Consider the following 27,524-nt stretch of genomic DNA (forward strand, 5'->3'; position numbering starts at 1 on the left):
TGACTTTTTCTTTTTTGTACTGGGGATTGAACCCAGGGGTGCCCTATCCCTAAGCTACATCCCCAGATCTTTTTTCTTTATTTATGTATTTATTTCGAGACATGGTCTCTCTAAATTACTGAGGCTGACCTCAAACTTGTGATCTTCCTCCCTTAGATTCCCAGGTCACTGGAATTACAGGTGTGTGCCTCTGTACCCAGCTTAAATTCTGACTGTTAACATCCTAAGTGGGATTGCTTTGTCTTTTTTCCTCCCCCCTTTCTGTTTTGTGGTACTTGGAATTGAACTCGGGTGCTCTGCCACTGAGCTACGTCTCCAATCCTTTTTATTTTTTTAGAATCAGGTATTGGTGAGTTGTGTAGACTGTCCTCAAACTTGCCATCCTCCTGCCTCAGGTTCCTGGGTAGCTGGGATTATAGGTGTGTACCACCATACCCAGACTTTTCTTTTTCTTTTTTTTTTTTTTTTTTTTTTTTTTTTTTGCCTTTGTGTGTGTGTGTGTGTGTGTGTGTGTGTGTGTGTGTGAGACAGAGAGAGAGAGAGAGAGAGAGAGTGAATGGGATTGAACCCAGGGGCCTCACATGCTATGCAAGTGGTCTGCCACTGAGCAACATATCCAGAGCCAGATTCCTAGACTTTTTGGTGAGAGTTGGGGGTGGCAACTTGGGATTGAACCCAGGGGCACTTAACCACTGAGCCATATCCCAGCCCTTTTTTTATTTTGAGATAGGGTGTTGCTAAGTTGTTCAGGGTTTTGCTAAGTTGCTGAGGATGGCCTCAAACTGTGATCTCCTGCCCCAGCCTCTCAAATCACTGGGCTTATAAGCGTGCACCACCATGTGCAGCCTATTATACTTTTTGACCATTTTTTTAAATCGAGTAATTGTAAATGTCATTGATTCAATAATTTATAATTCATTAAGTGAATAATGGAGATGAGAATTAGCCTAAATATTCAGGAAGTGAACCAACTTTTAAAATTTCTGCCATAGAGTGAGTCACATGTGATTTCATGTATCTACTAACATGCTTAATTGCCTGATGTTTGAAACTGCGTGAAGCTCAGAGCACTGTGGCTTTCAGACAGAGCTGTCTTTTATACTTCCGATATCATTTGTTTTCCTTGTCCCTCAGTGTCCCACTGTCCCACTAGGATCGCTTACTCTCAGCCCATTTTTCCTTAAGCAGGTGCAGTGAGCAGAATGCTTTCCTGGAAATTTAAGTCTTCATGACCCTAAGCAAGACCAGACTTCATCTGAGATGAAGACCAGAATTCGGGATAGTAAACACTTTCTGGTTCACCATTTTGTAACTTAGAAAGTCAGGTTAGACAAGCCAGCATGTTTTTCCAAGGTTAGCTGCCATGGCAGACGTGGGACAGGTCAGCTCTTTGTCTTCAGTCAGTAGAGGATTAAGAGAATCCTTTTTAATGTGTTTAGCCAGTTGTGGAAATAGAAATATCTCAACCAGGACCATGATCTCACAAACCCTGCAGTGAAGGGACCTTGCATTTTGAGTCTGCCCCAGTCTAGTTCCCTTTTCTAAAAGCTTGCCTGAATTTTTCTGGGCTACATGGTCCCTGGTGGTCTGTGGATCCAGTGGAAGTGTCAAAGTCTTGGTCACTAAGCAGAAGAATCCAGAGTTGTTTGAGTCCTTGGCAGATGTAGGATCTACGCTGCAGAACTAAGGCAGGCCTTGAGTCCTTGAGTCGGACCTGGACTCAAGTATTAGTACTTACCCTGCCATAGCCATATTCTTACCTCACCCATGTCTGCTCATCTCCACATATTGAAAAACATATTACCTTACAAGTTATTTTTCATTTCATTGAAATGGGCAGTTTGTTGGCTTAAAATGTCCTGATAGGTAAAGTTATCTATGAATTTCATGTCAAGATTTGAGGCAGTACACAAGGGACCCTGGGGGCAAAGGTGGAAAGCCACTGGAATATAACTTGTCCTTATAGTTGTTGATCCTTCTGTTTACTATTACTCTTTATTAGAACCTGACTCAACTAATCAAGACTTTACCAGGATCTTAGGCTCTTGGAATCTGCAAAGCAGAATGCACCCCTTAGAGTTGTCATGAAGCTAGTGCAGATGTCTTAATATGCCCTAAACTTTGCTTCCCTTTTTTTGGTTCTTTCTTTTTTTTTCCCCCCTTCACTGCATCCCTTTTAAGAATTTTTTTTTTTTTGGAGCCAGGCACAGTGGTGCACAGCTTCCCAGTGACTCAGTAGGATAAGGTAGGAGGATCACAAGTTAGAGACCAGCCTCAGCACCTTAGCAAGGCTCTGTCTCAAATAAAAAGGACTGCAGATGGAACTCAGTAATAAAGTGCCCTGGTTTCAATCCCTAGTTCCAAAAAAAAAAAAAAAAAAAAGAATTTCTTTGAAGTCTTTTTTTTTTTAATATTTTGGTTAGTTGTTGAACAATGGCACACTGTTTCATTTACTTATTTATATGCAGTGCTGAGAATCGAACCCAGTGCCTCACACATGCTACTTCAAATTTTACTTAAACTGTCATGATAACGATGAGTCTGAAAAATTGTTTCGCCCCTGTAAACTTCGTTTTTAATCTTTAGATGCTATTTTACTTGGTTTAAATTTATCCAGTTCAGGTGGCAAAATTGGGGTGTACCTATTTCAAATAAGCAAAACTTTAAGTGAAAGTTGTCATAGCAGAGCCAGGGTCTCATCTCTTCAGAATTATGTCTTAATATCAAGTGACTGATGGTGTGTTAAGCATGAAGCAGTGCAGCCATGGGCTTAACTGGATTTTATACAAGTTAGTTTGCCTTGCTCTGCTTCTGAAGCGTTGAGTGGGATGTTTGATGAGCACACCTTCATGAGCGTCTACCTGATGTCTCAGCTTGATAGGGATGGTGTGCCACTGTTCAGGCTTGAGTTCCGCTGCTCTGTGACATAATTTGGGAATAGCAATGCAGTTTTCAAGGTCTGGCCAGTGGTTTTTCCTGTCAACCAGTTCAGCTCACTTTTATCTCAGGGTGAGATACAAGTGCAAGAAAGAGTGTTGGTTGCAAGAAGCTAACATCTGCTTCCACAGCGATCTTCAATAGAACCTAGAAGAGTTTCCCCTGGGGCTGAGCTGTTTTTCAGCTTGTGTACTGGGTTTCTGTATTTATCACATGTCCCATACTCAAACTGTCTGAGGTGGTTGGGAATAATACCTCTCACTGAGGACCAATTAAATAACGGTTATGAGTGCAACATGAAAAACTGGAGTTGAGCTAAAATCCAGGTCGTGGACTTCTCTTCATTGTGAGTCTCTAAAAACTGGACTTTTATGAAGCAGCTGTTGACTAGAGAGTGGACTGGATCATTTCATAAAGCCCCCTCTGAACATGAGTTCTGATGGTACCATGTCACACTTCAGTTTCTCTCTGATCTCTTTTCTCTTGTATGACCTACAGTTCATGATGGCAATCACCTGAGCTGTAATTACCCATGGTTAATATTTGCAACATTATCCATTAATAGTCATTTATAGGTTTACCCAAAATTCATGTCTGTGAACCAGTGTCAGCATCTCCCAAGTACTTTTATGTTGGGGGCTGTGCCACGTTGGCGGCACCGGGATGGCGCCTGATCACATCGGCAGTGAGGAGGTTAATTGACATAAGCACACTCAGGTGATTTTCTCGTCCACGCACACAATGTGTGCGCATGTGTTCTCGAGCACTAATTGCCTGCTCAGAGCGTCTCGCCTAATCTTTGTGTAAGAGTGTGGCCCTGCTCTCTGCCTCCTGTAGGTGATGTAAGCGTAGGCGGAGCGAGACAGAGACACAGCAGCCGTTAGCAGAAAAGCCGTAGAAGGGTACACGCGCGGCAGCAGCGAGTAGGGGCAGCGGCGGAAGGCAGATCGCGGAACGGAGAACTGAGACGCATCACTAGGGCACCTTGGGTGGACGTACCCTTAGTTCACAGGATGCAGGACTTTAAGGTGTAGCAAGTCTCCTCCTCTAAGCTCTAAGCAAAGCCTGTCTTTCTCTCAAAGTTTCTCTCTTAAGCAAAGTCTCTTTCTCTCTGATAAGCGGGGTCTCTCTCTCCTCTCAAAGCAAGTAAACCTCATTTCCTCTATCCTCTATAAACAAACAAACAAGAAAGCAGTGCACTAAAGAGAAAGATAGAGGTGCCTCAGTTTCCACTCCACCACCCATAAGACCCGTGCAAGTTGTTGCTGCAGGCGGTGACAAATATCCACGGATTTTGGAACTGCAAAGAGCCAGCGACACTTTTGCTCTCCACCTCTACCTTTTGGGGAACTGAGAGGTTTGCACCTGACAGTTGACCTTGAGGACTTCTCAGCTTGTCGCTAGACAGCAGAGTAGTTCCAGTTTTCTTCTTTCAATCTAAGTTTCAGTCTTCTTTAAGCACAGCTGCATGGGTCAGTACTTCACCCACTTAGCTTTTACTTGAAAGGTTCTGTTTCCAAAAATGTTAAGAATCATTAACAGTGGCAGTAGTTTGTAGGCAGGGGCCACCTGACCAAAAGGCAAAGGCAGATCTGCTTTGTTTTTGAAAGCTTCTCTCTAGTATGGACAGAGTCATAATTGTCACCAAAAGCAGCCTACAATCAGATGCTTGTTGGCCATGCTGCTGCTCTCATGAGACAGTATCACCAGGTCAGCTCCTTAGGTAACACAGCTCTGAGAGTTCAGGAAAGCCAAGAGTTCTTTCCCCATGGGATGTTAGTTAACACCAGTTTGCTGGAAAGACTTGAATATGCCTGGGACAAATAACATTTTCAGAGAGACCAACAACATTGATTAGACACTCTCCAGAGATCTGGACTTTTCCATCATCCTGTCCCCAAAGTCCAACAAGAAAGAACTTATTCTGGGAGTTTGGTAATCTGTTGGGGAGTCTCACCTTTAAGTTGTTGTCAGATTCAGCAAATGAATCTTCCAAATGCACAGTGAGACTTGGATTTCAGATGTACACTAAACTGATTTGCTGTCTGCCTGAAATTTAAATCTAACTGGACCTCCTGAATTCGATATGGGAGCCCTACTGGGGCCATCGGCAGATTGAGACTCACAGTTTCATGAGCATCTGCCATTTCCATGAAGACCACAGTGTGGACGCTGTTGTAGTAGAAGGAGGAAGAATCTTGAACAGGCCAGAGTGCTCTCAAGGTAAACATGTTTGGATGCTCCTTTATTTCTACCCCCACCAGGATTTTACTTTTTAGATAGAGTTCAGAATTTCATGTTTGGGTGAGCTTCTAGATGTCAATCTAGAATTTCAGTAGATACTGTGATTTATTACAGTTTTTGTTTGTTTGTTTGTTGGGAGATTTATTTCTGCTGATGGACCCAAGCCCAGGTAACATTTTTCATTATTTACTGGACGGTTTTGTTTTCTAAGAAACCTGCTGGGAATGTTCCATAAAAGATTGTTTTGGGTTTTTTTTCCCAAGATGTACAAAAATTTTTTTTCTTTTTTCTTTTTTTTATTTTAATTGAAAATCATAAATTTACATAGGGCAATATTGTTTGATACATTGTTATTTTTTCCCTTCCCCCCACCCCTTCAACCCCTCTTTTCCCTCTATACAGTCCTTCCTTTCTCCATTCTTACCACCCACCTTATCCCTAACCCTAAACCTAACCCTAACCCTAACCTACCCCCCCCTTATATGTCCTCATCCGCTTATCAGTGAGATCATTCGTCCTTTAGTTTTTTGAGATTGGCTTATCTCACTTAGCATGATACCCTCCAATTTCATCCATTTGCCTGCAAATGCCATGATTTTATCATTCTTCTATGGCGGAATAATATTCCATTGTATATATATGCCATAGTTTCTTTATCCATTCATCAACTGAAGGGCATCTAGGTTGGTTCCACAATCTGGCTATAGTGAATTGAGCAGCTACGAACATTGATGTGGCTGTATCTCTGTAGTATGCTGATTTTAAGTTCTTTGGGTATAGGCCAAGGAGTGGGATAGCTGGGTCAAATGGTGGTTCCATTCCAAGCTTTCTGAGGAATCTCCATACTGCTTTCCAGAGTGGCTGCACTAATTTGCAACCCCACCAGCAATGTATGAGTGTACCTTTTACCCCACATCCTCGCCAACCCCTATTGTTGCTTGTGTTCTTGATAATCGCCATTCTAATTGGTGTGAGATGAAATCTTAGGGTAGTTTTGATTTGCATTTCTCTTACTACTAGAGATGTTGAGCATTTTTTTATATATCTGTTGATTGCTTGTACATCTTCTGTGAAGTGTCTGTTCATTTCCTTAGCCCATTTGTTGGTTGGATTATTTGTATTCTTGGTGTAGAGTTTTTTGAGTTCTTTATATATTCTGGAAATTTGTGCTCTATCTGAAGTATGAGTGGCAAAGATATTCTCCCACTCTGTAGGCTCTCTCTTCATATACTGATAGTTTCCTTTGCTGAGAGAAAGCTTTTTAGTTTGAATCTATCCCAGTGGTTGATTCTAGTTTTTATTTCTTGTGCTATGGGAGTCCTGTTAAGGAAGTCTAATCCTAAGCCAACAAGTTGAAGGTTTGAACCTACTTTTTCTTCTATAAGATGCAGGGTCTCTGGTCTGATTCCAAGGTCCTTGATCCATTTTGAGTTGAGTTTTGTGAAAAGATTGTTTTTTGCTGGACATAGTGATGCATACCTGTCATAATCTAGCGATCTTGGAGGCTGAAGCAAGAGGATCATAAGTTCAAGGTCAGCCTGGGCAACTCAGAGAGACTGTCTCAAAATATAAAATAAAAAGGCCTGGGGATGTAGCTCAGTGGTAGCATGTCTCTGAGTTCATTCCCCGATACTGAAAGAAAAAAAAAAAAAAATCAGATAAATCTTCAGCATTGGCCTTGAATCTGTAAAGGGCCCAGCATCTGCTTTGCAGCCACCTAACACCCTTGCTAATTCATTCATCTACCTGCCAACAGCTCAACAGTAATAAAGATCTCTTCTTTTTTTTTTTTTTTTTTTTTAATATATATGTTTTCTCGTTGATAGACCTTTATTTAATTGATTTATATGTGGTGCTAAGAATCGAACCCAGTGCCTCACACATACTAGACAGGCGATCTTCCACTGAGCTACAATCCCAGCCCTAAAGATCTTTTCTTGACTTCTTCATTATCACTGTTTTAAGAAGTGTAAATGTAGGACAAAAATATAAACTACAGTCTGTGTGTATACTACTGTGTAAGTACATGCGCTGACTGTGCCACTGGAGCTCCATAAACTATGGGATTTGTAATTTGCATTTTTATAGATGTACTGTTTTTGTGGGGCTTTGGGGTGTGTTTGTTTGGTTTTGTTCATTTGGTACCTGGGATTGAACCCAGGTGTACTTTACCACTGAGATACATTTCCAGTTCCTTTTTTCTTTTGAGATGGGGTCACACTGAGTTGCCCAGGCTGGCCTTAAGCTTTCGATCCTCCTGCCTTAGCCTCCCAATGTCTGGGATTACAGGCAATCGCTACCCCACCCAGCTAGATGTAATTTTTTTTTTTTTTTTTTTTACTGTGAGTTCCTACAATTTAGTTGTTTTTTTTTTCCATTTAAATCATGTAATGTTTCAAAAGTAACCTTTACTATTTCTAATTCTAGTACTTTATTTTTATAGCTTTTTACATGTCAGATTCTGCCTAATGTCAATGTTAGGACAAAAAAAAAAAAAAACAGCAGATTTTGTGTGAGAGTGTGTGCACGCATGTGTGTGCGCTACTGGGGAATAAACCCAGGAGTGCTCAACTGCTGACCTACACCCTCAGCCCCCTTTTTTTTTATTTTTTATTTTGAGACTGTGGCCTCCTGATGTTGCTGAGGGTGGTCTCAAACTTGTAAACATCCTCCCTCAGCCTTCTGAGGGATCACAGACATGTGCCACCACCCACTGTGAAACCTTTTTTTAAAAAGCCAAGCTCCTATTCATCCTTCAAGGCCAGCTCAGCTTCTGCTTCTTTATTGTATATACTCTAGGGGGTTTTTTTTTGTTTTTTTTTTTTGGTGCTATGAATGATTTTGGCACCAGCTATAAAATATTTTTTAAAGCATGAAAAAACATATTGCATTACAAAGGAAACCTGTTACATTGAAATGTAGTAATCAAGATCATTTTGAAGCCAGGAGAGTGGTATGTGCCTGGAATCCCAGCTACCTGGGAGATTGAGGCAGGAGAATTGCATGTTGGTGATCAGCTGGGCAACTTAGAACTTACCTCAAAATAAAAAAAGATAGGGATGTAGCTATGTAGCTTAGTGATAGAGTGCTTGCCTAGCATGTTTAAGCCCTGAGTTCAGTCCCCAGTACTGCCAAGGGGAAAATGTTTAACGAGTATGATAATGTATATTTCTCTCTCTCCTTCTCCCTGCCTCTATTTTTTGGGTAGGGGGGCAGGTACTAAGGATTTAACCCAGGGATATTTAACCACTGAGCCACATCTCCAGCTCTTTTTATTTTATTTTTTAATTTTTAGTTGTAGTTGGACAAAAATCTTTTATTATTTATTTATTTTTATGTGGTGCTGATTGGACCCTGTGCCTCACATGCTAGGCAAGTACTCTCCCACTGAGCTATAGCCCCGACCCTTTTTATTTTTTATTTTGAACCAGAGTCTTGCTATGTTACTGGAGACAGCCTCAAGCTTGAGATCCTCCTGCCTCAGCCTCCCAAGTCACTGGGATTATAGGTGTGCATCACCATTTCCAGCTATATTTCCTCATTCAATAACATTAAGTAATAAGATCTATCAGTACCTCTAATAGCTACTAAATTTTGAAGTAATGATAGAAATAAACTTTTTTAAAAATATATATCTTCAAGAAGTATAATATGATGTGAAAATATCCCTCTCTGTTGATGTCAGAAAGTTGTGAACATTGATGTGATTTGTTGATTAGGATTTGTGATTAAAGGAAATACTGAATTTTGATTAGAGATTAGTGAAAATACATCTCCCCTCTTCTCCCAAGTCTCTTTCAATTAGCTGTGACAAACCACCCCAAAACATGTGGCATACAATGGCTGTTACATTGCTTGTGAACCCGTGTGCTGGGGAGCTGGACAGCACTCGTGAGATACTTTGCTACACGTGTGGTGGCTGCAGTGTGTCCCTAGGGTGGCCTGATGTGACTGGAGTCTAGTACTGTTGCTGACTGGGGAGCCCGGGGTCTCCTGTGAATGGGCTCAATCTCTCTCCCGCCATGGGCTTTCCTTACCACCGGCCTGAGCAGCTTCACATGCTGTCTGCCTCCAGGTGGGCAAAGCAGGAAACATCAAGGCTTCTTAAGGCTCGGGCCTCCCCAGGAAGTTACAGGGTGAGTGCGTACAAGAGGAGATGGGAGGACGGCAGAATGCACTGCCAAAGGCATATGGCCTGGGAGCCTTCTGAGGAGGCGCTCTGCCACAAGTCACCTTCTGGTCACAGCAGGTCACGCCCTCTGAATGTGGGCTGTGCCTGCTTGCTCTGGGTGGCATCAGTGGTGCCGTGTGGGTTCTGGGATAACGAAATTCTGCCAGGAATTACTACTAAAAATTACTGTAAACCCTGAACAAAAAGTGTGGTAGCCTGTAGTTCTGTAGAATTCTTCCTATTTGTATTTTAAAAAGTATATATTTAGTTGATTATTCAAAAGATTTTTTACATAATCCTTCACTTAACATTTTAATTCCTTTGTCTTTATCCATATTTTGAAGAGATTCCTGTCATTGTATTATGTACAATTTGCATTCAATTTTTTAAAAATCTCAATATTTTACAACTTTCAAGTATTACACTTTTTAAAGACTGTATCTCTGTGGTTTACTTAATAGTCACTATCTACTTGGGCATTCCTCAATTATAAATAAATAATATTACACAAAATATTTACATGCAATTTTTTTTTTGTTTCTAGATTATTTCTGGATAACATTTCTAGGAGTGCAAATATATAATCATAGACAACCCAATCTGTAGTCTTTGAGGTTTTATGGTTTTTCTGCATTTTATGCCACAAAAGTCTCTTTTAATTTGTATTTCTTGTCATTAGCAAGGTCAGACTTTTCCCCATGATAATGTTTTTTTCCTCTCATGTAAGTTATCTGTTCCACATTTCTTGTCTGTTTTTGTACAGGGATTTTTCATGTTTGCATAACTCTTATCATACTGATTATACATTTTTCTTCATTGTTTTTCTTGTATGCTGTTTTTTTTTTTTTTTTTAATTCAGTTATAAGTGGACACAATACCTTTACTTTGTGTATTTTTTTATGTGGTGCTGAGTATCGAACCTAGTGCCTTACTTGTGCTAGGCAAGCGGTCCACCATTGAGCCACAGCCCCTCTCTATGCTTGTTTTGATTTTTTAGCATGTAGACATTTTTGAAAACCTTAACAGCATTGCATTTATAGCCTTTATTGATAGATGAAATTGTTATGTTCCCTTTCTTCCATTTTCCAGGCACCCAACAGGAGGATCCTTTATTCGTCCCAACAAGGTAAATTTTGGAGTGGACTTTCTTACTGCAGTTAAGAACCGCTATGTATTAGAAGATGGAGCAGAAGACCATGGGAAAGAGCAGATTATTACAATTGGGAAGAAACCTGTGGAAACCATTGGTTTTGACTCTGTGATAAAACAGCAGAGGTAAGAGGAACTGATAGTGGTGGAACTAACTTTGGCAGTTTCATCCGCTTCCAGGTCAATATTGCCCAACTACGTATGGACACTCATGAGTCCTTCCAAACTGGCTTATCCTTTCTATGAAAACAGTGCACTAAAATATGAGGAATCTGAGGATCGAGTGTTCTAGAAAATTAAAATCCTTACTTAGCACAGGGTTGGTAGATTTTTCTAGATTGGAATCGAAACACTGATTTTGCCCATTATTAATATTTTCACTGTATCATCACTGTGGACTGTTCCATAACCAAGACTGATATTTCAGCCCTTTTCTGTTTCATGGTTCAGCTGGATGATAGGTTAGGTGGGGACACAGGGTGACTGACTTGCCTCTGTGTGGTAGAGTGTGCAAGTACCGCCCAGAAGGATGGTTTTCTCTTCTGCTGCACATCTTAACCTTAGGAGCTTTGGGACATGCAGAATCCTGGGTCTTATCCCAGACCTACTGAAGCAGAATTTTGGGATGTATACTTTAAGGAATTTGCTCCTGAGAAGTGCCTCAGTCTGGGGGCACTAGGTAATGTCTTTTACAGCTGCTGTGCCAGAGCATCTCTTTTCTCTGAACCTGTGCGAGGTAGCCCTGTGCAGAGGGGTGCAGTGCACTGCTTGTTGTGATAGATTCAGAATCAGAGAGTGGCAGCTGATATTGACACAGACTCAGCACAACTGCACCAGAGCCTGGCAGGCTACTCAGGGAAGGGACAGTAGTGCCCTGGTGACTGACTGAACCAGGCATCTGCATAGTGATCCCTGGTGGCCCATAGCCCAGACAGACCTACAATTCCTCCTTGCCTTTTTTTTTTTTAGATCTCTGGCAGTACTGGGAATAGAACCCAGGAGTGCTCTGTCACTGAGCCACATCCCAGCTTCTTTTTTCTTATTTTGAGACAGAATCTGGCTAAATTGCTGAGGTTGACCTCAAACTTGAGATCCTCCAGCCTCAGCTTCCTGAGTTACTGGGATTACAGGTGTGTGCACCACCATGCCTGGCTCACACTTGATCATTGTAGTGATTAATGTGATGATTTTGTGGCCATCTTCAAAAGTGTTTATATAAAAATGTTTAATAAAGGAAGTATATATCTTGATTGTTATGAAATATGTTTACATGTTAAAATTGAAAAGGTACTTAAAACTAGTGAAAACCATTTTTTAGGGTAATGTAATTATAGTGAAATTTAAATATGTAAGTGTTAAGGTCAGAAGATGGTGGTAATCAGAAATGGCTTTGGCGTTTACTTCATTGCACCTTTAATACAGGAGAACATTATTTATATCACATTTCATAATGCAAAAATGCTTTAATTGTTTTGGTTTATGGAAAAGTGTAGTGGAAGTATGGACTGCTTGGGAAGAATTGCCCTCCAGATGTGGATTGCAGTTCCCCTGAGGTGGGGAGGCATGGGGTGTAGAGGGTGACTAGGGCCGTGGTGTCTGAGTGATGTTGGTAGTGCTTTCTGTTCACTTTTCTTCTTTGTAATGCTGCTTCCTTTTGGGTTGTGGATGCTGGTATCTGTATGTTATTTTTGGTGCCTTTTTATATCTGAAATGCATGTTTCTAAAGGACTATTGTATAGCTTACGTGCTGGTGTGTACATATGAACTCTTGTGTTTTTCACGCAGTCATCTGAACAACTTGCAAGAGATTTCTCTAAGGAACTGTGCAGTAAGTTGTGCTGGTGAAAAAGGAGGAATTGCCAGAACATGTCCTAGTATCCTTTACACGGATTGCTTATTCCTGAACCGGACTTTGGATTTGATACCCATGCCAGACATTGCTAGTTGCATACCCCATGTCCATTCTCCGTGATTTTTTTCCTATCAGCAAATATTTTTCTTGGGGCATCTGGTACCCAGATAAATTGACTTCTCTGACTCTTTTGCTTGCAGGTGTGGCAGTGTAAATCAATCTGGCTAATGAGATATAAGGTGGAAGTTTCTAGGTGGGGTTCTTTGCAAGGGGACACACTTACCATTGCCTGCACCTTCCCACCACCTGAATGTAGGTGGTATGCCCAGGGCTTTGGCACCGTTCTTGCAAGTGTGGAGAAAGATGAATGCCTGGAGAGCAGTGACATAGAAAGGGAGCCTACGGTCTTGAGGGTGTTTGGAGACCAGTTCCCCCGCTCCACTGCCCTCGTGACTTCCTTTCACGAGACAAAGAAGTGCTGTTCTGTGTTCAGGCAGCTGGCTCCATTCAGTTACGGTTATTACCTCTTCTTTCCCTTCTCTTATCGTGTTTTTGCCATGTATTGCTTTTATTTTGATACCAGGGATTGAACCCAGGGGTGCTTAACCATTGAGCCACATCTCCAGCCCAGTCCTTCTTTATATTTTATTTAGAGACATGGTCTCACTGAGTTGCTTAGGGCTTCACTATCCTCCTGCCTCAGCCTCCCGAGCCACTGATATTACAGGCATGCGCCACCACACCTGGCCACATATTGCTTTTATGCCCATAATTAGGAGAAGGTAAGTCAAATGGCAAGTCAAATAGACTTTCTCTGAGTCTTCTCCCAATTCTCTAAGTCTGCCTGACTGCTGCATGATAATTTATGTAAAATGTAGCCATGTAGGTTAGTTTGAATGGCCTCAAGATGCTGCGTGAAAGAGCCTGTCTAGCCACTCTCTCTTCACTGCTGCTGGTGTGGCTGCAGGAGCAGCAGAGCTCCCCTGAGAAGTATGCTTGCGGCATCACTTCCCTGGGGGTTGGCCCTGGCAGTCTGGTGGGACCTGGGCCTGCTGGACCATGCAGGCTGGTCATTGCTGTCATGAGTTAGCCCTCCCTGTTCATCTGAGCGTGCTGCACAAACATGATCACCTTGTGTGTAGGTTGGGCAGCTGGCAGAAGGAGTTGAAGTGGGCGTGGAGAAGAGACTGGTAAGAAGAAAAATGCCACAGAATGTCTGTAGCATTTGGCTTCTGCCTGGCTCACTCCAAAGTGATTTCAGAACATCAGGAACCAGGTGGTCCAAGGCTCTTTCAGTGTACAAGAGATCTGGTCAGTCGAAGGGCTGGAAGTGTAGGCTGTTTGGATGAAGAGAGTTGTTAGCAGCATGTTGGAGAAGCAGAGAATGGCTTCTATACACCATTCTTTCCTGGGAAAAGAGTCCCCCACGACTCAGAGAAAAGAGGTTGCAAGAGTTAATCGGGCTGTGGTTGGACTTTGCAGAAGTGATCCCTGTCTATAGTTCTGGATGAGTTCCTGATGCCATTCAGGTATTGCTTGTGTGTGGAATGCATCCATCCTCTGGGTCGATCTGTCTTTGAGGGTGTTCACTGGACCACGATTCTGGCAGCGGGAGGGCTACAGACCTGAGCCTGTCAACTGGGGTACTCTTCCAGGGAAAGGAGATCAGCCACCTCCTGCCTCACACCAACTGGCTTTGAACTTGGGGAAGAGAGTCTGTGTGCAGGAGCAGGAACTGTTGGCAACAGCACTCCCTGAATGCTGTGTGTGTGTGAAGGAGCACTGCCTTGGTTCCAGAATACCATTCCATGTGCTATGCTGCTCAGGAGAAGTGCATACAGCCCCAGCCTACCTAGTGGAGTGTCAGAGCCACGGCCTTAACCTCTTGCTAAGCAGCCTGTTGCCCAGGTTAACAGACCTGATAGGGTGGAAGGATGGCCCAAGTTTCGGACTGCGAGGCAATGAGAAGCACCCCTCACATCGGTCCTAGACGGATATCAGTGTCTCTCCAGGATGTGATGGTCTTCAGTGCCTTTGGGCAGCCCAAGAGGAGCCTTGAGGAACAGCAGCATGAACAGCTCACAGCTGTCAGAGCTGCTGAGCCAGTGTTGCCAGGTGGTGGGGGAGCCTTCAGGCATTGGAATGTTGGCTGGGTCTGGTATTCCAGACACCGCACCTGCACACTTTGACCTCAGGGTGGTCCTTATTTTCTTCAGGACACAAACTCTTATAGCCAAAGGCCTAGAGTTTCCTCGTTCCTTCCGTGTTTGCCAGCTGGGAGATCTGAGCCTGTGTGCTCCAAAGCAACATGCTACTCAGCAGCACCTAGTTGTAAGGGGAGTGTTCTGCCCCTAGTGTGCTCAGGTTATCATTATTATTTTTTCTTTTTTAGCACTGAGGATGTAACCCAGGAGCACTTTGCCACTGAGCTACATCTCCAATCCTTTTTTAGTTTGAGACAGGGTCGTGCTATGTTGCCAGGCTGACCCTTAGCTTGCAGTCCTCCTCCTGCCTTAGCCTCTGAGTTGCTGGATTACAGGCCTGTGCCACCACTCCTGCTCAGCAGAGTGACTTTTTAAAGACCCAGGTTAGATCCCATCACACTGTTCCAAATTCAATTCCCATTTCAGGCAGAAATTGGCAAACACTTTGACATAGCCCCTAGGGCCTTTGTGATCTGGTCTGGCATGTAGGGACTTTGGCAATCTCTTTTTTTGTGGTACTAGGGATTGAACCCAGGGCCTTATGCATGCTAGGCAAGTGCTTTACCATTGAGCCACAACCCCAGCCTCTTTCAGACCTCTTTCAGAACCCTCAGCCCTGGCTGTCCCTGTCATAGGCTGAACCATCCTAACCTCAGCCCTTTGTTCTTGTCATTCCTCTGCTTTTGATGTGCTTCTTTCAGATGGTGTTTTCCCAGTTCCTTCAGGTCTCTGTTCAAATGCCCTCTTGTAAGAAGAGGTGGTCTTGCCCTGCTTATCTTGGTCACACCATGAAGACACATGCTTGTTACCTGTCTCTCCCCGACCAAGATGTTTCTTTGCCTGCAGCCATCCTCCTGGCCCTCAGTAATTATTTGTTGGGTAGATGAGCGAATTGAGTAATGGTTACCCATGTCGGAATAGAGCGTAAGGTCCAGCTCCTTTAGCTAGTCCTGTCCTCTCTCACTGGAACTCGCAGAGCCAGGGCCCTCTGAGGGCATGGTGACAACCTTTGATTAGCAGTCGTGCTTGCCCTTCAACTCTGGTGCTTGCTCAGAGCTACTGGTCCTGCTGGCTTATGTTCCTCTGAACTCCTGTGACAGTGACAGTGGGTGTCATGCTGTTTCCAGGATACTGGAGACCCTCTGAATTCCCAAATCTTTCTTGGCACTTTTGAACCTGTGTTCAAACTAACCCATTCCCTCCCCTGGGGTGATGCCATGTGTTTGGGGAATTCTCGTGGTTTACAACTACATGGATGTAGGAAGATGCAGGAGAGCGTGAAGCCTACAGCTGCTGTGCAGCTCTGAAGGCCAGGCCTGGGGTGCAGCTTGGTGCTTAGTGGATCCATTACCAGCTCTGTTGTCTTCCCCTCATTTTTGTTGGATAATAGTTTAATTATGATACCTGGTTCTTATTCATATGATTGTAGATGTTTGTTTCAAGTTTTGAGTATGTGATGATGAGGTTTTTAGTTTTGAGTTGACAGCTGGATAATTTAAAAGGTAAAAAGCATTATACCATGCTCACAAAAAAAAAAAAAAAAATTTTTTTTTTTTCAAGTAGAATAGAGAGTGTAAAGTCAAAAGTTAAAGATCCCATGCTCCAGAATAAAGAGGTAATTACTTGTATGTCTTCCATGAATCTTTTGAAATTATTGTTTCTTAACATGTGCTTTTAGATATTACAAGAGTAGATGTGTCAAAAAACCTACTGGCTTCATGGGATGAAGTGATTCGTATTGCTGATCAGCTCAAAAACCTGGTGGTTCTTAATCTCAGGTATGAACTCCTGGTCACTCTATTGTCACAAAACTCCTCATCTCTCCTCCTCCCTCCCAGCATCTGTTTTTTTTGTTTGTTTGTTTGTTTGTTTTTGCGGTACTAGGGATCAAACTCAGGGCCTTGATGCTTTCGAGGTAAGCACTCTACCAGCTGAGCTATCCCCCCAGCCCCGCTCCCAGCATCTCTGTGGGAATGAGTGGAGAGAGCGAATGGAGTAAGGCTGCCGCTTAGTAGGTTGTGGACAGATTTGGGCTTATTTAAACTTACCAGCAATTAAATTATTCTTTAAGAGCACATTGATTATTACAGTCTTTTAGAGGGTTGTATAAAGTGATTCATTAATAAGAAATGTGTTTGACTCTTGATCTGGAGGGGATGAGGTAGGTTAGCATTAAATTGGAAGATCTTCAGGTGTCTTGTAAGTCTGACAGTGAAATGTGGAGCATCGGGGGGAGGTGATACTATTGAAAGTGCTTTTTCATTTGAAATTTTTAGTGTTTTAGGAATTAATAGATTCACTGGGATACTGTTTAATTCAGTTTTGGTGAAAATTTACCACTCATTTTACTACTTTATTAATGTCACAATTTTTTAGGCCTTTCTGAAATTTTGCTATTTTTAATCTCAGAACTGACTTTCCAAGGGGTCAGCCAGGCCTCCCCTTTTGTTCCTTCTTGTTTAATTTTGCAGTGCTGGGGGTCAAACCCAAGGCCTTGCATATGATAGGTATGTGCTCTACCACTGAGCTGCATTCCCAGCCCTTTTGATTTTTTATTTTAAGACAGTGTCTAAGTTTCAAGGCTGGCCTCAAACTTGCAGTCATAGGGTTACAAGCTTCCCAAGGCTCTGGGATTTTAGGCATGTGACATCATAGCCTGTTCCTCACTTTTCATTCTTTTTTTTGGTGGGGGGTGGCTACTGGGGGTTGAAATCGGCGATACTTAACCACTGAGCTTCAGCCTCCTGGGCTACTGGGATTACAGGTGTGTGCCACTGCACCCGGCTCACATTTCTTTCTTGAACCAACTTTACATATACAGGTGAGCTGTACTTGGCCAAGACAGGTACTGTAGTGCAAGTAATTTGGCCTAAATGAGTTGTGACCCCCAGTAAATGGTATGGGTATAAATTATCCTGCAGGGTCTCCAGTGCTGGAAATATGGGCTAATGTTTTGGTTTGTTTTGGTCCTGGGGATTGAACCCAAGGTTCAATCCACTCTACCACTGAGCTACACCCCAGCCTTTTTTATTTTTGAGACAGGGCCTCACTCAGTTGTTGAAGCTGGCCTTGAACTTCTGATCCTCCAGCCTCAGCCTCCCGAGTGCTGGGATTATAAGTGTGCATTACCACTCCTGGCTGGACTTTTTAATGTGACTATTGAGGCTGACTACTTTCCAAGATGAGACTTTCTCTTCAGAGAAAGATGTGAAAGGGCAGCAGTTTATTTCATCCATCCTAATAGCACAGGAGCAGACTCCATGTTTAGAGAAGAATTCTAGCTCATGTTCTAGCATGAGATCCGTAACACTTTTAATAATGAGACTGCTGTTTGCAACATCCAGAACTTCATCCTGTGAGTCTGGAATCTTACCTTACAGATGCTTGTGCCTTCAGCCTCACACAGATGCCTAACCCTGTGGGAACACTTTTGCATATTAGCTACTAAAAGGTTGTATGTTGTAAATATCAAGATTAGGTAGTGGTTGCTCACTTTGTTTTTGTTTTTAGTTGTAGATGGACACAATACCTTTATTTATTCATTTTATGTGGTGCTGAGAATCAAACCCAGTGCCTCACACATACTAGGCAAGTGCTCTACCACAACCCCAGCCCCTCACTACTTTTTAAAATTTTTTAGATTAAAAAAAAATTGATGGACCTTTATTTTATTCATTTATTTGTATTTGGTGCCAAGGATCAAACCCAGTGCCTCACACATGCTGGGGGCACACTCTACCACTGAGCCACAACCCCAGCCTTCACTTTGTTTTTAATAGAATTTTATTTTTAGGTTGAAACAAATCAAAGTCCTCAGATTAAACCCCAGATCATTGCTCTCTTCATTGGTTCAGTTGTACAAGCAGTAAGTACACCGTATCTTCCCTTTCTACACAGTGAAAATAAGATGCAGTTTCCCTCTGGCTCATCAGCTGTAACTGGAACATTTTCTACATTGAAGGTTTTAGTTCTCAATCAAACAGGAATAACGTGGACGGAGGTAATTGTGTTTCTTTGGTTTATTACATAGTAATAAGCAGTTGGAAATGTTTGCTTTATAGGGAATTGAAGCACAAATGTTGCTTCATTTAAATCATCTTATTATCCAAGTAATGGGTTCTTTAAACTGCATAACAAGAGTTCAAAAAAAAAAAAAATCATTGTAGTTAAGTAGTTGTATCTAGGGATCCACATTCGTTTCAGTCCTTCAGTTCATTTGGATTTGCTCTGGTGGCCTGATAAACACTGGTATTCCATAGTGGTATGCAGTAGATATGTGCTGAGCTTTATTTTTATTTATTTATTTATTTTTTTGGTATGGAATTGAGCCCAGGGGCACTCAACCACTGAGCCCCGTGGAAGCCATGCTACTGGCTGGTGGCTCCTCCATTTTACTACAGCATCCTTAGGCCGGAGGCCAAGTAGCAGAGATCTCACACTTTCCTTGTAGAAAGTGCAGGTCCTCACACCCACTGCTCCTTATAGACAGGTGGACTCAGAAGTGGACTCTGGGTCCTTGGCACGCAGCAATTGGCACTTAAATCTGGTAATGTCTTCAGTCATAGTTTCTCTGCCTCTGCACCCAAAATATTCCACATCAAAGCAAGCACAGAAATTCCCAGCCACATCCTTCATCTGTAGAGTTGCTGCAGAAGTAGCTCAATGGGGACCCATAACCCTTAACATGACCCCAGCCCTGGCACTCCACTCCATGCTCTTTCCTTCCTTGGGAGGTTCTTACTCCCTCTCCAGGTGTAGATTTAGTCTCAGGACAGGAAGGATGCTTAGAAACGTTGAGACACTTTGTCTGAGTAGTGCATCCTTTACACACCAGATTGGCATCTGGAACTGAGAAAGAGTGCTCAGCACCATTGTTCCTTGGGCTAAGCAGACTCTGGTCATCAGCTCCAGCTCCACTTCATGACCGCCTTTTCTCAGCCAGCCACTGAGGGTTCAAAATGCTCCAGCATGTTTCAGCACAGCCCCTCAACATTTTAATTTGTCACCCTGCCACCCCACCCAGGACCACGTGCAGCTGGTGAGAAGTGTTCGAGGCGCTGTTTATAAAACAGCAGCTGCATGGAATTGCTGGAACTGTGGCAGTGAGCATGTAGGAGGCAGCACCAGCAGAGGCCACTTAGCCCTGAACTGATTTCCCTTCCAGGTGCTGCGGTGTGCCCCTGGGTGGCCAGTCCTCGAGGAGCTGTATCTGGGCTCCAACAGCATCTTCATTTCAGAAAGGTAACGGGCGACTTGAATGCAGCCTGCGCCATTTAGTCACCCTGAGCGAGATAGTTAGACCCGACTTTTAACTTGTAGGAGGATTCAAAGATAAGATTCTGAAAAATACTGGCCTTGAGCCTCTCAGGCTCAGCCCACTCCACTCTACCTGAGGAGGGCTGCTTTTATCTTCACCTTCAATAAATCTGGTTTGCCTTTAAAAAAAATAACTTGAAAAATACTTATTATTTGTTGCCTTCACCAATTAGAAAGTCAGCTGAATAGAGGGGAAACTCACCAGGGTGATACCCTGAATTGAATATTTGTAGTTTTGCAAAAATATATTCAACTGGCCGTTTCTCAGTAGGAGTTCTGTAGAATCTCCTGGCACTTTCTCCTGTCTGTTTGCTAAGGATTGAATAATAGATTTTTTAACGTTGGCAGTACTGGGGACCGAGCCTAGTTCTCACCACTGAGCTCCATCCCCAGCCCCTCCTGTTTATTTTGAGACTGTCTAAATTTCCCAGGCTGGCCTCAAATTTGCCACTCTCCTGAGTTGCTGAGATTACAATCATGTGACATTCCCTGCTAAATAGTGAGGAAAAAAAAAATTTTTTTTTGGTACTAGGGATTGAACTCTGGAGCACTCAAACACTGAGCCACATCCCCAGTCCTATTTTGTATTTTATTAGAGACAGGGTCTCACTGAGTTGCTTAGGGCTTCACTAAGTTGCTGAGGCTGGCTTTGAGCTCATGATCCTCCTGCCTTAGCTTCCCAAACCGCTGGGATTACAGGTGTGCACCATCATGCCTGGCTGGAAAAATAGTGAATATTTAATTAGTATTATTTGCTTAAGGCCATTGTACCACCATATAGGTAAAAGTGTGTTTTCTTTTCAAGAATGTATTCCTCCGGACCATTTTTTTTTTTTTTTAACATGGACATAATTCCTCTACTTTATTTATTTATGTGGCACTGAGGATTGAACCCAGTGCCTCACACATGCTAGGCAAGCACTGTACTTCAGAGCTACATTCCCAGCCCCAAAAAGTGTGTTCTTTTAAATAAATTAAATGTGTACTGTTGCCTCTCCTTATTAACCCATTAAGCCCCAAGCTTTCAGTTGTATCTATTTCAATGAAATTGACACAGGTACATTAAAATAGGTTGGAAATCATAATCTGAAGCTTATTACATAATTTATTAATTTTAATAATGTCAGTAATATAATGAATATTCTTACTAATCATTCATCTATTATTTTCCTCAAGAGTAGAATTTATCTCAATGTTAGCATAAGTGATAAATTTGTTACTCAATTTGTTTTTTAGGTTTTCCACAAATGGGATGTTTGGACATCATGGGTTAAATTATTCATTATTACATCATTAAATTGTGTGAAATAAACACCTGTGGGAAATTTTTCAACAAATTTGGATTCAAATTAGTAAATTTTATTGTACATAATGGTTTTATTATACAGTCAAATGCAGCTGTTTTTATGCGGTTATAAGAAGTAATAGACAGAAGTTACCTGTCCCCATTATCCAGTTTCCTCTTTGATAAAAAGCTGCAGATCCGTGGCACAGTATCACAAGTAGGATCATTTGAATCACCACAAGGGTCTTTTAGGTTCCCTTTTCATGGTCACACCCACTTGCCTCCACCCCAGCCTTCCCTTACACGAAACGCCATGTTCTTGGCAACAATTAAGAGATTAACACATGTTGAAAAGGTGGTGTTTTCCATACAGGCCCAGTGATGTTCTACAGAGGCTCAAGTTATTAGACCTTTCCTCTAACCCGTTAATTGATGAAAACCAGCTGTTCCTGATAGCCTATCTGCCCAGGTAATTTGATCCTAAAATGCCTTACAGTAGGCCTAGTAAATTTTTAGAGAATGAATTTTCATATGCTATTAATTTTCTCAATAGAAATATGGTAGTGATGATAGGATTCCTAAATAGAGCAATTCCCTATAGGAAGTTTTTTTTTTAATTCATTTGGAGAATTTACCTGTGAACCATATACAATGTGGACTATGTCTTAGATAACTTGAAGAACGGATAATTTGACCTTGGTGATATAATACCAAGTCTGCATTTGTTAAGTTTGGGGAATGAGACTATTTCTTAGACCCTTTCAGCAGTAGACACAGCAGTAGGCACTGGTGAGGCCTGTAGAACCACCAGGCTGCAGCATGAAGGGCCCTGGATTCTAGCTTCTGGAGTACTTTACATGTGATGAAAACCCAGGTACAGGAAAAAAATTTAAACCTAGACTGGTTGATAGCCCATGGCATTTATATTGTTCTGTATAATCAAATTTAACATTTGTAATTTCAGATTAGAACAACTAATCCTTTCTGACACTGGAATTTCTTCTATACATTTTCCGGATGCTGAAATTGGTATATGAGATTAGTAAAGACTCCTCCCCATCCCCTGTTTTGTATATTAACTGGAGATTTAACCCAGAGGCACTCTACAATTAAGCTACATCCCTAGCCCTTTTTAAAAATTTTGAGACAGGGTCTTGCTATAATAGCTACCAAGGCTGGCCTTGAACTTATGATCCTCCTGTCTTAGCCTCCTGATGAACTGGGATTATAATAGGCATGGTTCACTGCACCTGGCCTCCTTCCCCCCATTCTTAGCTGTTTCCTTTCACTTCTACCATATGACTTAATTCTCCTTTTTCTAGGGTGCAAAACATCCATGTTCCCGTCCCTGCAGTACCTTGTAGTAAACGACAATCGAATATCACAAGTAAGGGCTGCGCCACAGTGCACCCATCACATCATCACCTGTTCCCACTCTTGCGGTGTTCCTAGGTTCCTCCTTCTTTAAACCTTTTAAATCAAGAGAGAAATAACTCCTCAGAGTGAAACTGCTCATGCAGAGTGAAAAAAACTTAGCACGAGCTTGGTGTAGTACGCCCAGGCAGGCCGTGGTTGGTGTCAGGTGGCAGTTGTGGAGTCAGTGTGGTCCTCCCATTGGGGTGCTCTGAGTTGAAGGTTCCCTGCCTCGGGTTAGAACAGGGACTTCTGCTTATCTGTTGTTGATTCACAAAATCTGAAACATTGCTTTTATTTCTTGTTGGGTTTCAGTGGTCATTCATCAATGAGCTAGATAAATTACAGAGCTTGCGTGCCCTGTCCTGCCTAAGGAACCCCCTGACTGAAGGGAGCAAGGAAGCACAGACCACTCGACAGCTCATTATTGCCAAAATTGGTCAGCTGAAGACCCTGAACAAGTGTGAGGTGAGCACTGGTATCGTAGTGTGACTGGATTCTTTTTTTTTCCTGAGATGGGTGTTGCTCAGCTGCCCTCAAAAGTGCTGGACTCAGGTGCTGCTGCCTCAGCCTCCCCAGTAACTGAGACAACAGACACATCCCCATGTCTGGCTTTAAATATATTTTAGACTAGAAGGGAAATTATCAAAAACTGTAAAAACAAATTATATTTGGATGTTGGGAAAAGGTGTGAAATATAACTTTCCTTCAAATGGTAGAACATTGTTTTTGTCCATTTTAGTAATAATGGTTCTTTTCTGACTCCTCAGGAGAGAGGATCACACTTAGATTAGTGCCAGAAATGCCTGCCGCTCCACTGCCCTGGCCGGTTTATCTCCCTTTGAGGAGAGGTACAGGAGTGCGCCCCGAGGAGCGCTGGGCCCTCCTGCTCCTTGGAGGAGTCAAGGCAGAGCGAAGACAAAAGCACAGTCTCCCCTTGTCAGCCGCCTCTCCCCATGGAAGTGGGAAGGCCAGGCCTGGCCACACGGTGCCCGTCCCAGAGAGGGGACCCCAAGCACCCGGCATCCTCCATCCTGTGGGCAAATGTTCTCATGAAGAAAAAGATAAAACTGGAATTCTTTTTGAACAAACTCCTGAGTTCTGTCAATGTCAGAAAAAGAAAGGTGAAGATGTCCTGATCTTGTCCCTCTCGACTGGTTTTTCTGTGCTTGGGCAGCGGAGGAAGGGCAGGCGCAAAACACAAGTGACTTGTTAGCAAAACACTGTCATAGACTTGCTCTTATTTCACATTGACATAGATTCTTCCAGAGGAAAGGCGAGGAGCTGAGCTTGACTACCGAAAAGCTTTTGGAAATGAGTGGAAAAAGGCTGGTGGACATCAGGATCCAGAGAAAAACAGACCAAATGAAGAATTTCTTGCAGCCCATCCTAGATACCAGCTCCTCTGCCACAGTATGTCCACGGGACCTGCGGCCTTTCCCGGGGCAGCACAGGCAGTTCAGTGTTCTTGCTTTTCTCCTTTTCTTGGGGCTATAGGTACTTTCCTGGGGCCACTTCAGCAAGTTGAGAGCAGACAGAGGTAAATCAGTAGTGTCTCTTGGTAGGAGCTGGGAGACTTTGAGGTTCCTGAAGTGGGAGAGTTGCATTTGAGGAAGGGAAAGCAGTCCTTAATGTAAGTCCTCTCATCTTTGCCTGAGCCCACTCGACCGTAGATTTCAGGAGGTGGGTACCACTCTCCCCTCCAGGACAAATGGGAAGCACTCCAGTTCATCTCACAGGCATTGGTATTTTTTAATGCCCTCTGGGTAATTCTAACTTGTGAAGAAGTTCACATGAGCACCTGGCTCCTCAGCTCTGCTGTCCCTGGGCTTGCTCATGTTGAGTTTGGCATTTGATATACATGATAGTCCCTTAAATCCTCTAACCTGGCTTCTCAGGCTTCCAAGCTTAAGAATTTGAGAGTCTTGTCCCTAATATACTTTTAAATTTTTTAAACTTAATTATTATTCCACATTTCACTTATGGTATTTTCCTTTCTATGTATGTTCAAATGCAAGAAGCTGACTGCATAAATGCTTCAGGCTGGAACATTATCTGTGAGGAAGAAAACCTGCCAATGGGAATTGCTTTCAAATTACTCCGTTAGCCGGCCCAATTTCCTGGCCACTCTAGGTGAATTCTAAATCACTTGAGTTGGGAGGGAAAGGTTCTAAAGCAGCTGGCAGGTATGGCTGAGCATTTCATTGCTAAGAATGCCAAAAAAGAAAAGCAGATCTCAGGAGCATGTAGATGAATTCCCTCATTTGTTGGCCCAGAGCAGAGAGGAGTACAGTTCCCCTTTACCTGCAGCTGCAACTTTTCTTTAGGGATTGGGGGTACTGGGGATTGAACCCGGGGTGTTTAACCTCTGAGCTACGTTCCCAGCCCTTTTTAGCATTTTATTAGAGATAGGGTCTCACTGAGTTGCTTAGGGCCTTGCTAAGTTGCTGAGGCTGGTTTTCATCTTGTGATCTTCCTGCCTCAGCTTCTGAGTCACTGGTACTGCAAGTGTACACCACCGTGCCTGGCTTGTATTTGCAACTTCTGTTGTTCGTAGTCAACCCTGGCCCCAAAACATTCATTGGAAAAAATTACAGAAATAAAATATTCGTAGTTCTAAACTGCATACCATTCTAAGGAATGTGATAAAGTCATTTTGTCCCACCCAGGACAGGAATACCTTTGTCCAGAGCATCTACATTGTATACACTACTCACCTTTTAAGTCGCTTAGACATCTCCTTGTAGACCTGTCACAGTGTCACAGTGCTTGTGTTCAAATAATCCTTATTTTACTTGAAAAGATCCCCAGAGCACAAGAGTAGTGATGTTTACACTTTGGATAAGCCAAAGAGAAGCTATAAAATGCTCCATTTAAAAGTGTGTAGTGGGGCTGGGGATATAGCTCAGTTGGTAGAGTGCTTGCCTCACAAGCACAAGGCCCTGGGTTCAATCCCCAGCACCAAAAAAAAAAAAAAAAAAAAAAGAAAGAAAAAAAAAAAAGTGTAGGGGCTGGGGTTGTGGCTCAGTGGTGGAGCACTTACTTAGCACGTGTGAGGCACCAGGTTTGATTCTCAGCACCACATATAAATAAATAAAATAAAGGTCCCAATGGACTAAAAAAAAATTAAAGTATATAGGTAAAAATAAATTTTTTTTTTTTTTTTTGGGTGCTGGGGATCGAACCCAGGGCCTTGTGCTTGCAAGGCAAGCACTCTACCGACTGAGCTATCTCCCCAGCCCCAAAATAAAATATTTTGAAAGAGCACATTTATATAACTAATTAGTTTAATGTTACAGTTGTTCTGATAGCTATTATTGATCTGTTACTACTATTGTTATTGAATATTATTATTGTGCCTAACATATTAACTTTATCATACATATGTACATAGAGCAGATACAGGGCTTGGTACTATCTGCAATGCCAGGCACCCACTGGAGTCCTGGAATGTCCCCACAAATGAGAGGTCTACTGTACTGGATTTTCAGGCAGAAGAGCTGGTCTGCAGTGCTGGCATTGAGTACCCAGCCTGGTCTTGCACCATGTTAACACTTGAAGGTTTCCTGTGACTCGTGTCCCAAATAGTACCAGGTTTCTCTCAGACCTTACAGAAAGGGAACAGTTTCCAAAGTTGAAACTGCGTGCCCACTTGAAAGCATGTTAACTCTTAGTTGGAGCCAGGACGCTGTCAGTCCTGAGGAACAGTCATGTGGTGCACACTGGAGCCTTCTGTCCTTGGGAGAGGTGCACCTCTCTCCTAAAAGTCAGAGCGGCTGAATCAGAGCAAACTGATGCAGGGTAGCACACCAGCGGTTGCTAGGCTTATCCTGGGGAAGCAAAGGGCTCTGTTCACATGCACCCGATCATTTATCCCTCTTGATTTCTTCTAAAACAGAGTATGGTGCACCTGAGGATGGAGAACTCAAAGTACAACAACCATTTATGCTGAAAAACCAACTCCTGAGTAAGAATCCCAAGTTCACATACAGCTTTATATTCTAGGCTGAAGCAGACAGTGAAGTGAAGCAAACTGAGTGAAGTGCCTTGAGTTTTAAAGGAATTCTCAGACTATTGAAATTCCCCTGTGTGTGTGTGTGTGTGATGCTGAGTATGGAACCCGAGGCCTTGTGCATGCTGGGCAATCCTCCACCACCGAGCTACACCCAGCCCCCCAAATCTAACGTTGAATGTTTTTGCAATTCCATGCTTTAAACTCATTGATAGTGTTATAAACGTGGGAGGTATTTGAGTAGTAAACCACATTGTGATTTGGAAACGTGTTACTTTTCTTACACTTGGAAATCCAGCTAAGTTGTCAGGGAAGGAGTGCTGAAGAGAAGGGGAAAGCAGGAGCAGGCCAGTGCTCCAGCTGTTTTTGGGAGTCCCCAGTAATTCATGGCGGTGTTAACAGGAAAAACATTTAACATCATTTAGACAGATTTCTTCATTAGGACTGATGCCAGTTGTACTAACCAGCTGTCATCTGGTAGTGAAGTGAACTTGCATGTTTTGTTACTGGCATTGAAGTTAGGCCCTTGCACATTCTGAGCACACTTCTGCCACTGTAGGTACCCCAACCCTGCATGCACGCTTTAAATCAGTACTCTAGTAGACATCAGTGTATTCTTCCTTCTTTCTTTAAAGCACTGAAGATAAAATATCCAAACCACCTTGAACAGAAGGTCTTAGAGAAGCAACTGCCAGGTAAGAAGAATGAACCCATCTTTGCCTTCCTTGCATTTGTGATCACTGGTGTGGGTATGAGTCAGCTCTTGAGTCTAGACCAGTGATTGAAATGTTTCATTCATATCTATAAGTGTGGACCTCACAGGTTTTCATTAGTCTTTAGTATTCTAAAATATAATCAGCTGTGCTAATGTCACTCCTCTGGCTCCCCAAAACTCAGGCCTCCCATACCTCTTAGGAGTACTGGGGATTTTACCCAGGGGT

At 42.7% G+C, this 27,524-nt stretch overlaps 2 protein-coding genes across 7 annotated transcripts in view; one reads left to right on the top strand and one right to left on the bottom strand.

Moving 5' to 3' along the window:
• Window positions 1-27,524, top strand: part of TBCE (tubulin folding cofactor E) — a 51,845-nt gene that overhangs the window by 20,416 nt on the left and 3,905 nt on the right. The window contains exons 4-15 of one of the 3 annotated variants that reach the window (XM_079106853.1): window positions 10,442-10,627; window positions 12,287-12,375; window positions 16,236-16,335; window positions 18,455-18,557; window positions 19,722-19,798; window positions 21,532-21,627; window positions 22,123-22,187; window positions 22,481-22,545; window positions 22,887-23,039; window positions 23,831-23,984; window positions 26,470-26,538; window positions 27,219-27,278. In XM_079106853.1, the coding sequence (XP_078962979.1) occupies window positions 10,442-10,627; window positions 12,287-12,375; window positions 16,236-16,335; window positions 18,455-18,557; window positions 19,722-19,798; window positions 21,532-21,627; window positions 22,123-22,187; window positions 22,481-22,545; window positions 22,887-23,039; window positions 23,831-23,984; window positions 26,470-26,538; window positions 27,219-27,278 (1,217 nt within the window). The remainder of the gene's footprint in view (window positions 1-10,441; window positions 10,628-12,286; window positions 12,376-16,235; window positions 16,336-18,454; window positions 18,558-19,721; window positions 19,799-21,531; window positions 21,628-22,122; window positions 22,188-22,480; window positions 22,546-22,886; window positions 23,040-23,830; window positions 23,985-26,469; window positions 26,539-27,218; window positions 27,279-27,524) is intronic. The other 2 variants (XM_079106854.1, XM_079106855.1) reach the window with 2 other exon arrangements.
• B3GALNT2 (beta-1,3-N-acetylgalactosaminyltransferase 2) overlaps window positions 1-27,524 on the bottom strand; it is a 68,899-nt gene that overhangs the window by 2,078 nt on the left and 39,297 nt on the right. Inside the window, exon 12 of one of the 4 annotated variants that reach the window (XM_079106860.1) lies at window positions 19,960-19,992. The exons of 1 other annotated variant lie outside the window; for it this stretch is intronic. In XM_079106860.1, coding sequence (XP_078962986.1) covers window positions 19,975-19,992 — 18 coding nt within the window. In that variant the 3' untranslated portion in view covers window positions 19,960-19,974. Of the gene's footprint in view, window positions 1-19,959; window positions 19,993-20,214; window positions 20,593-23,999; window positions 24,159-27,524 lie in introns of those variants that run through there. 2 more of the 4 variants (XM_079106857.1, XM_079106858.1) reach the window with 2 other exon arrangements.

This window comes from Sciurus vulgaris, assembly GCF_902686455.1.
Source record: "Sciurus vulgaris genome assembly, chromosome: 12".
Lineage (NCBI taxonomy): Eukaryota > Metazoa > Chordata > Mammalia > Rodentia > Sciuridae > Sciurus > Sciurus vulgaris.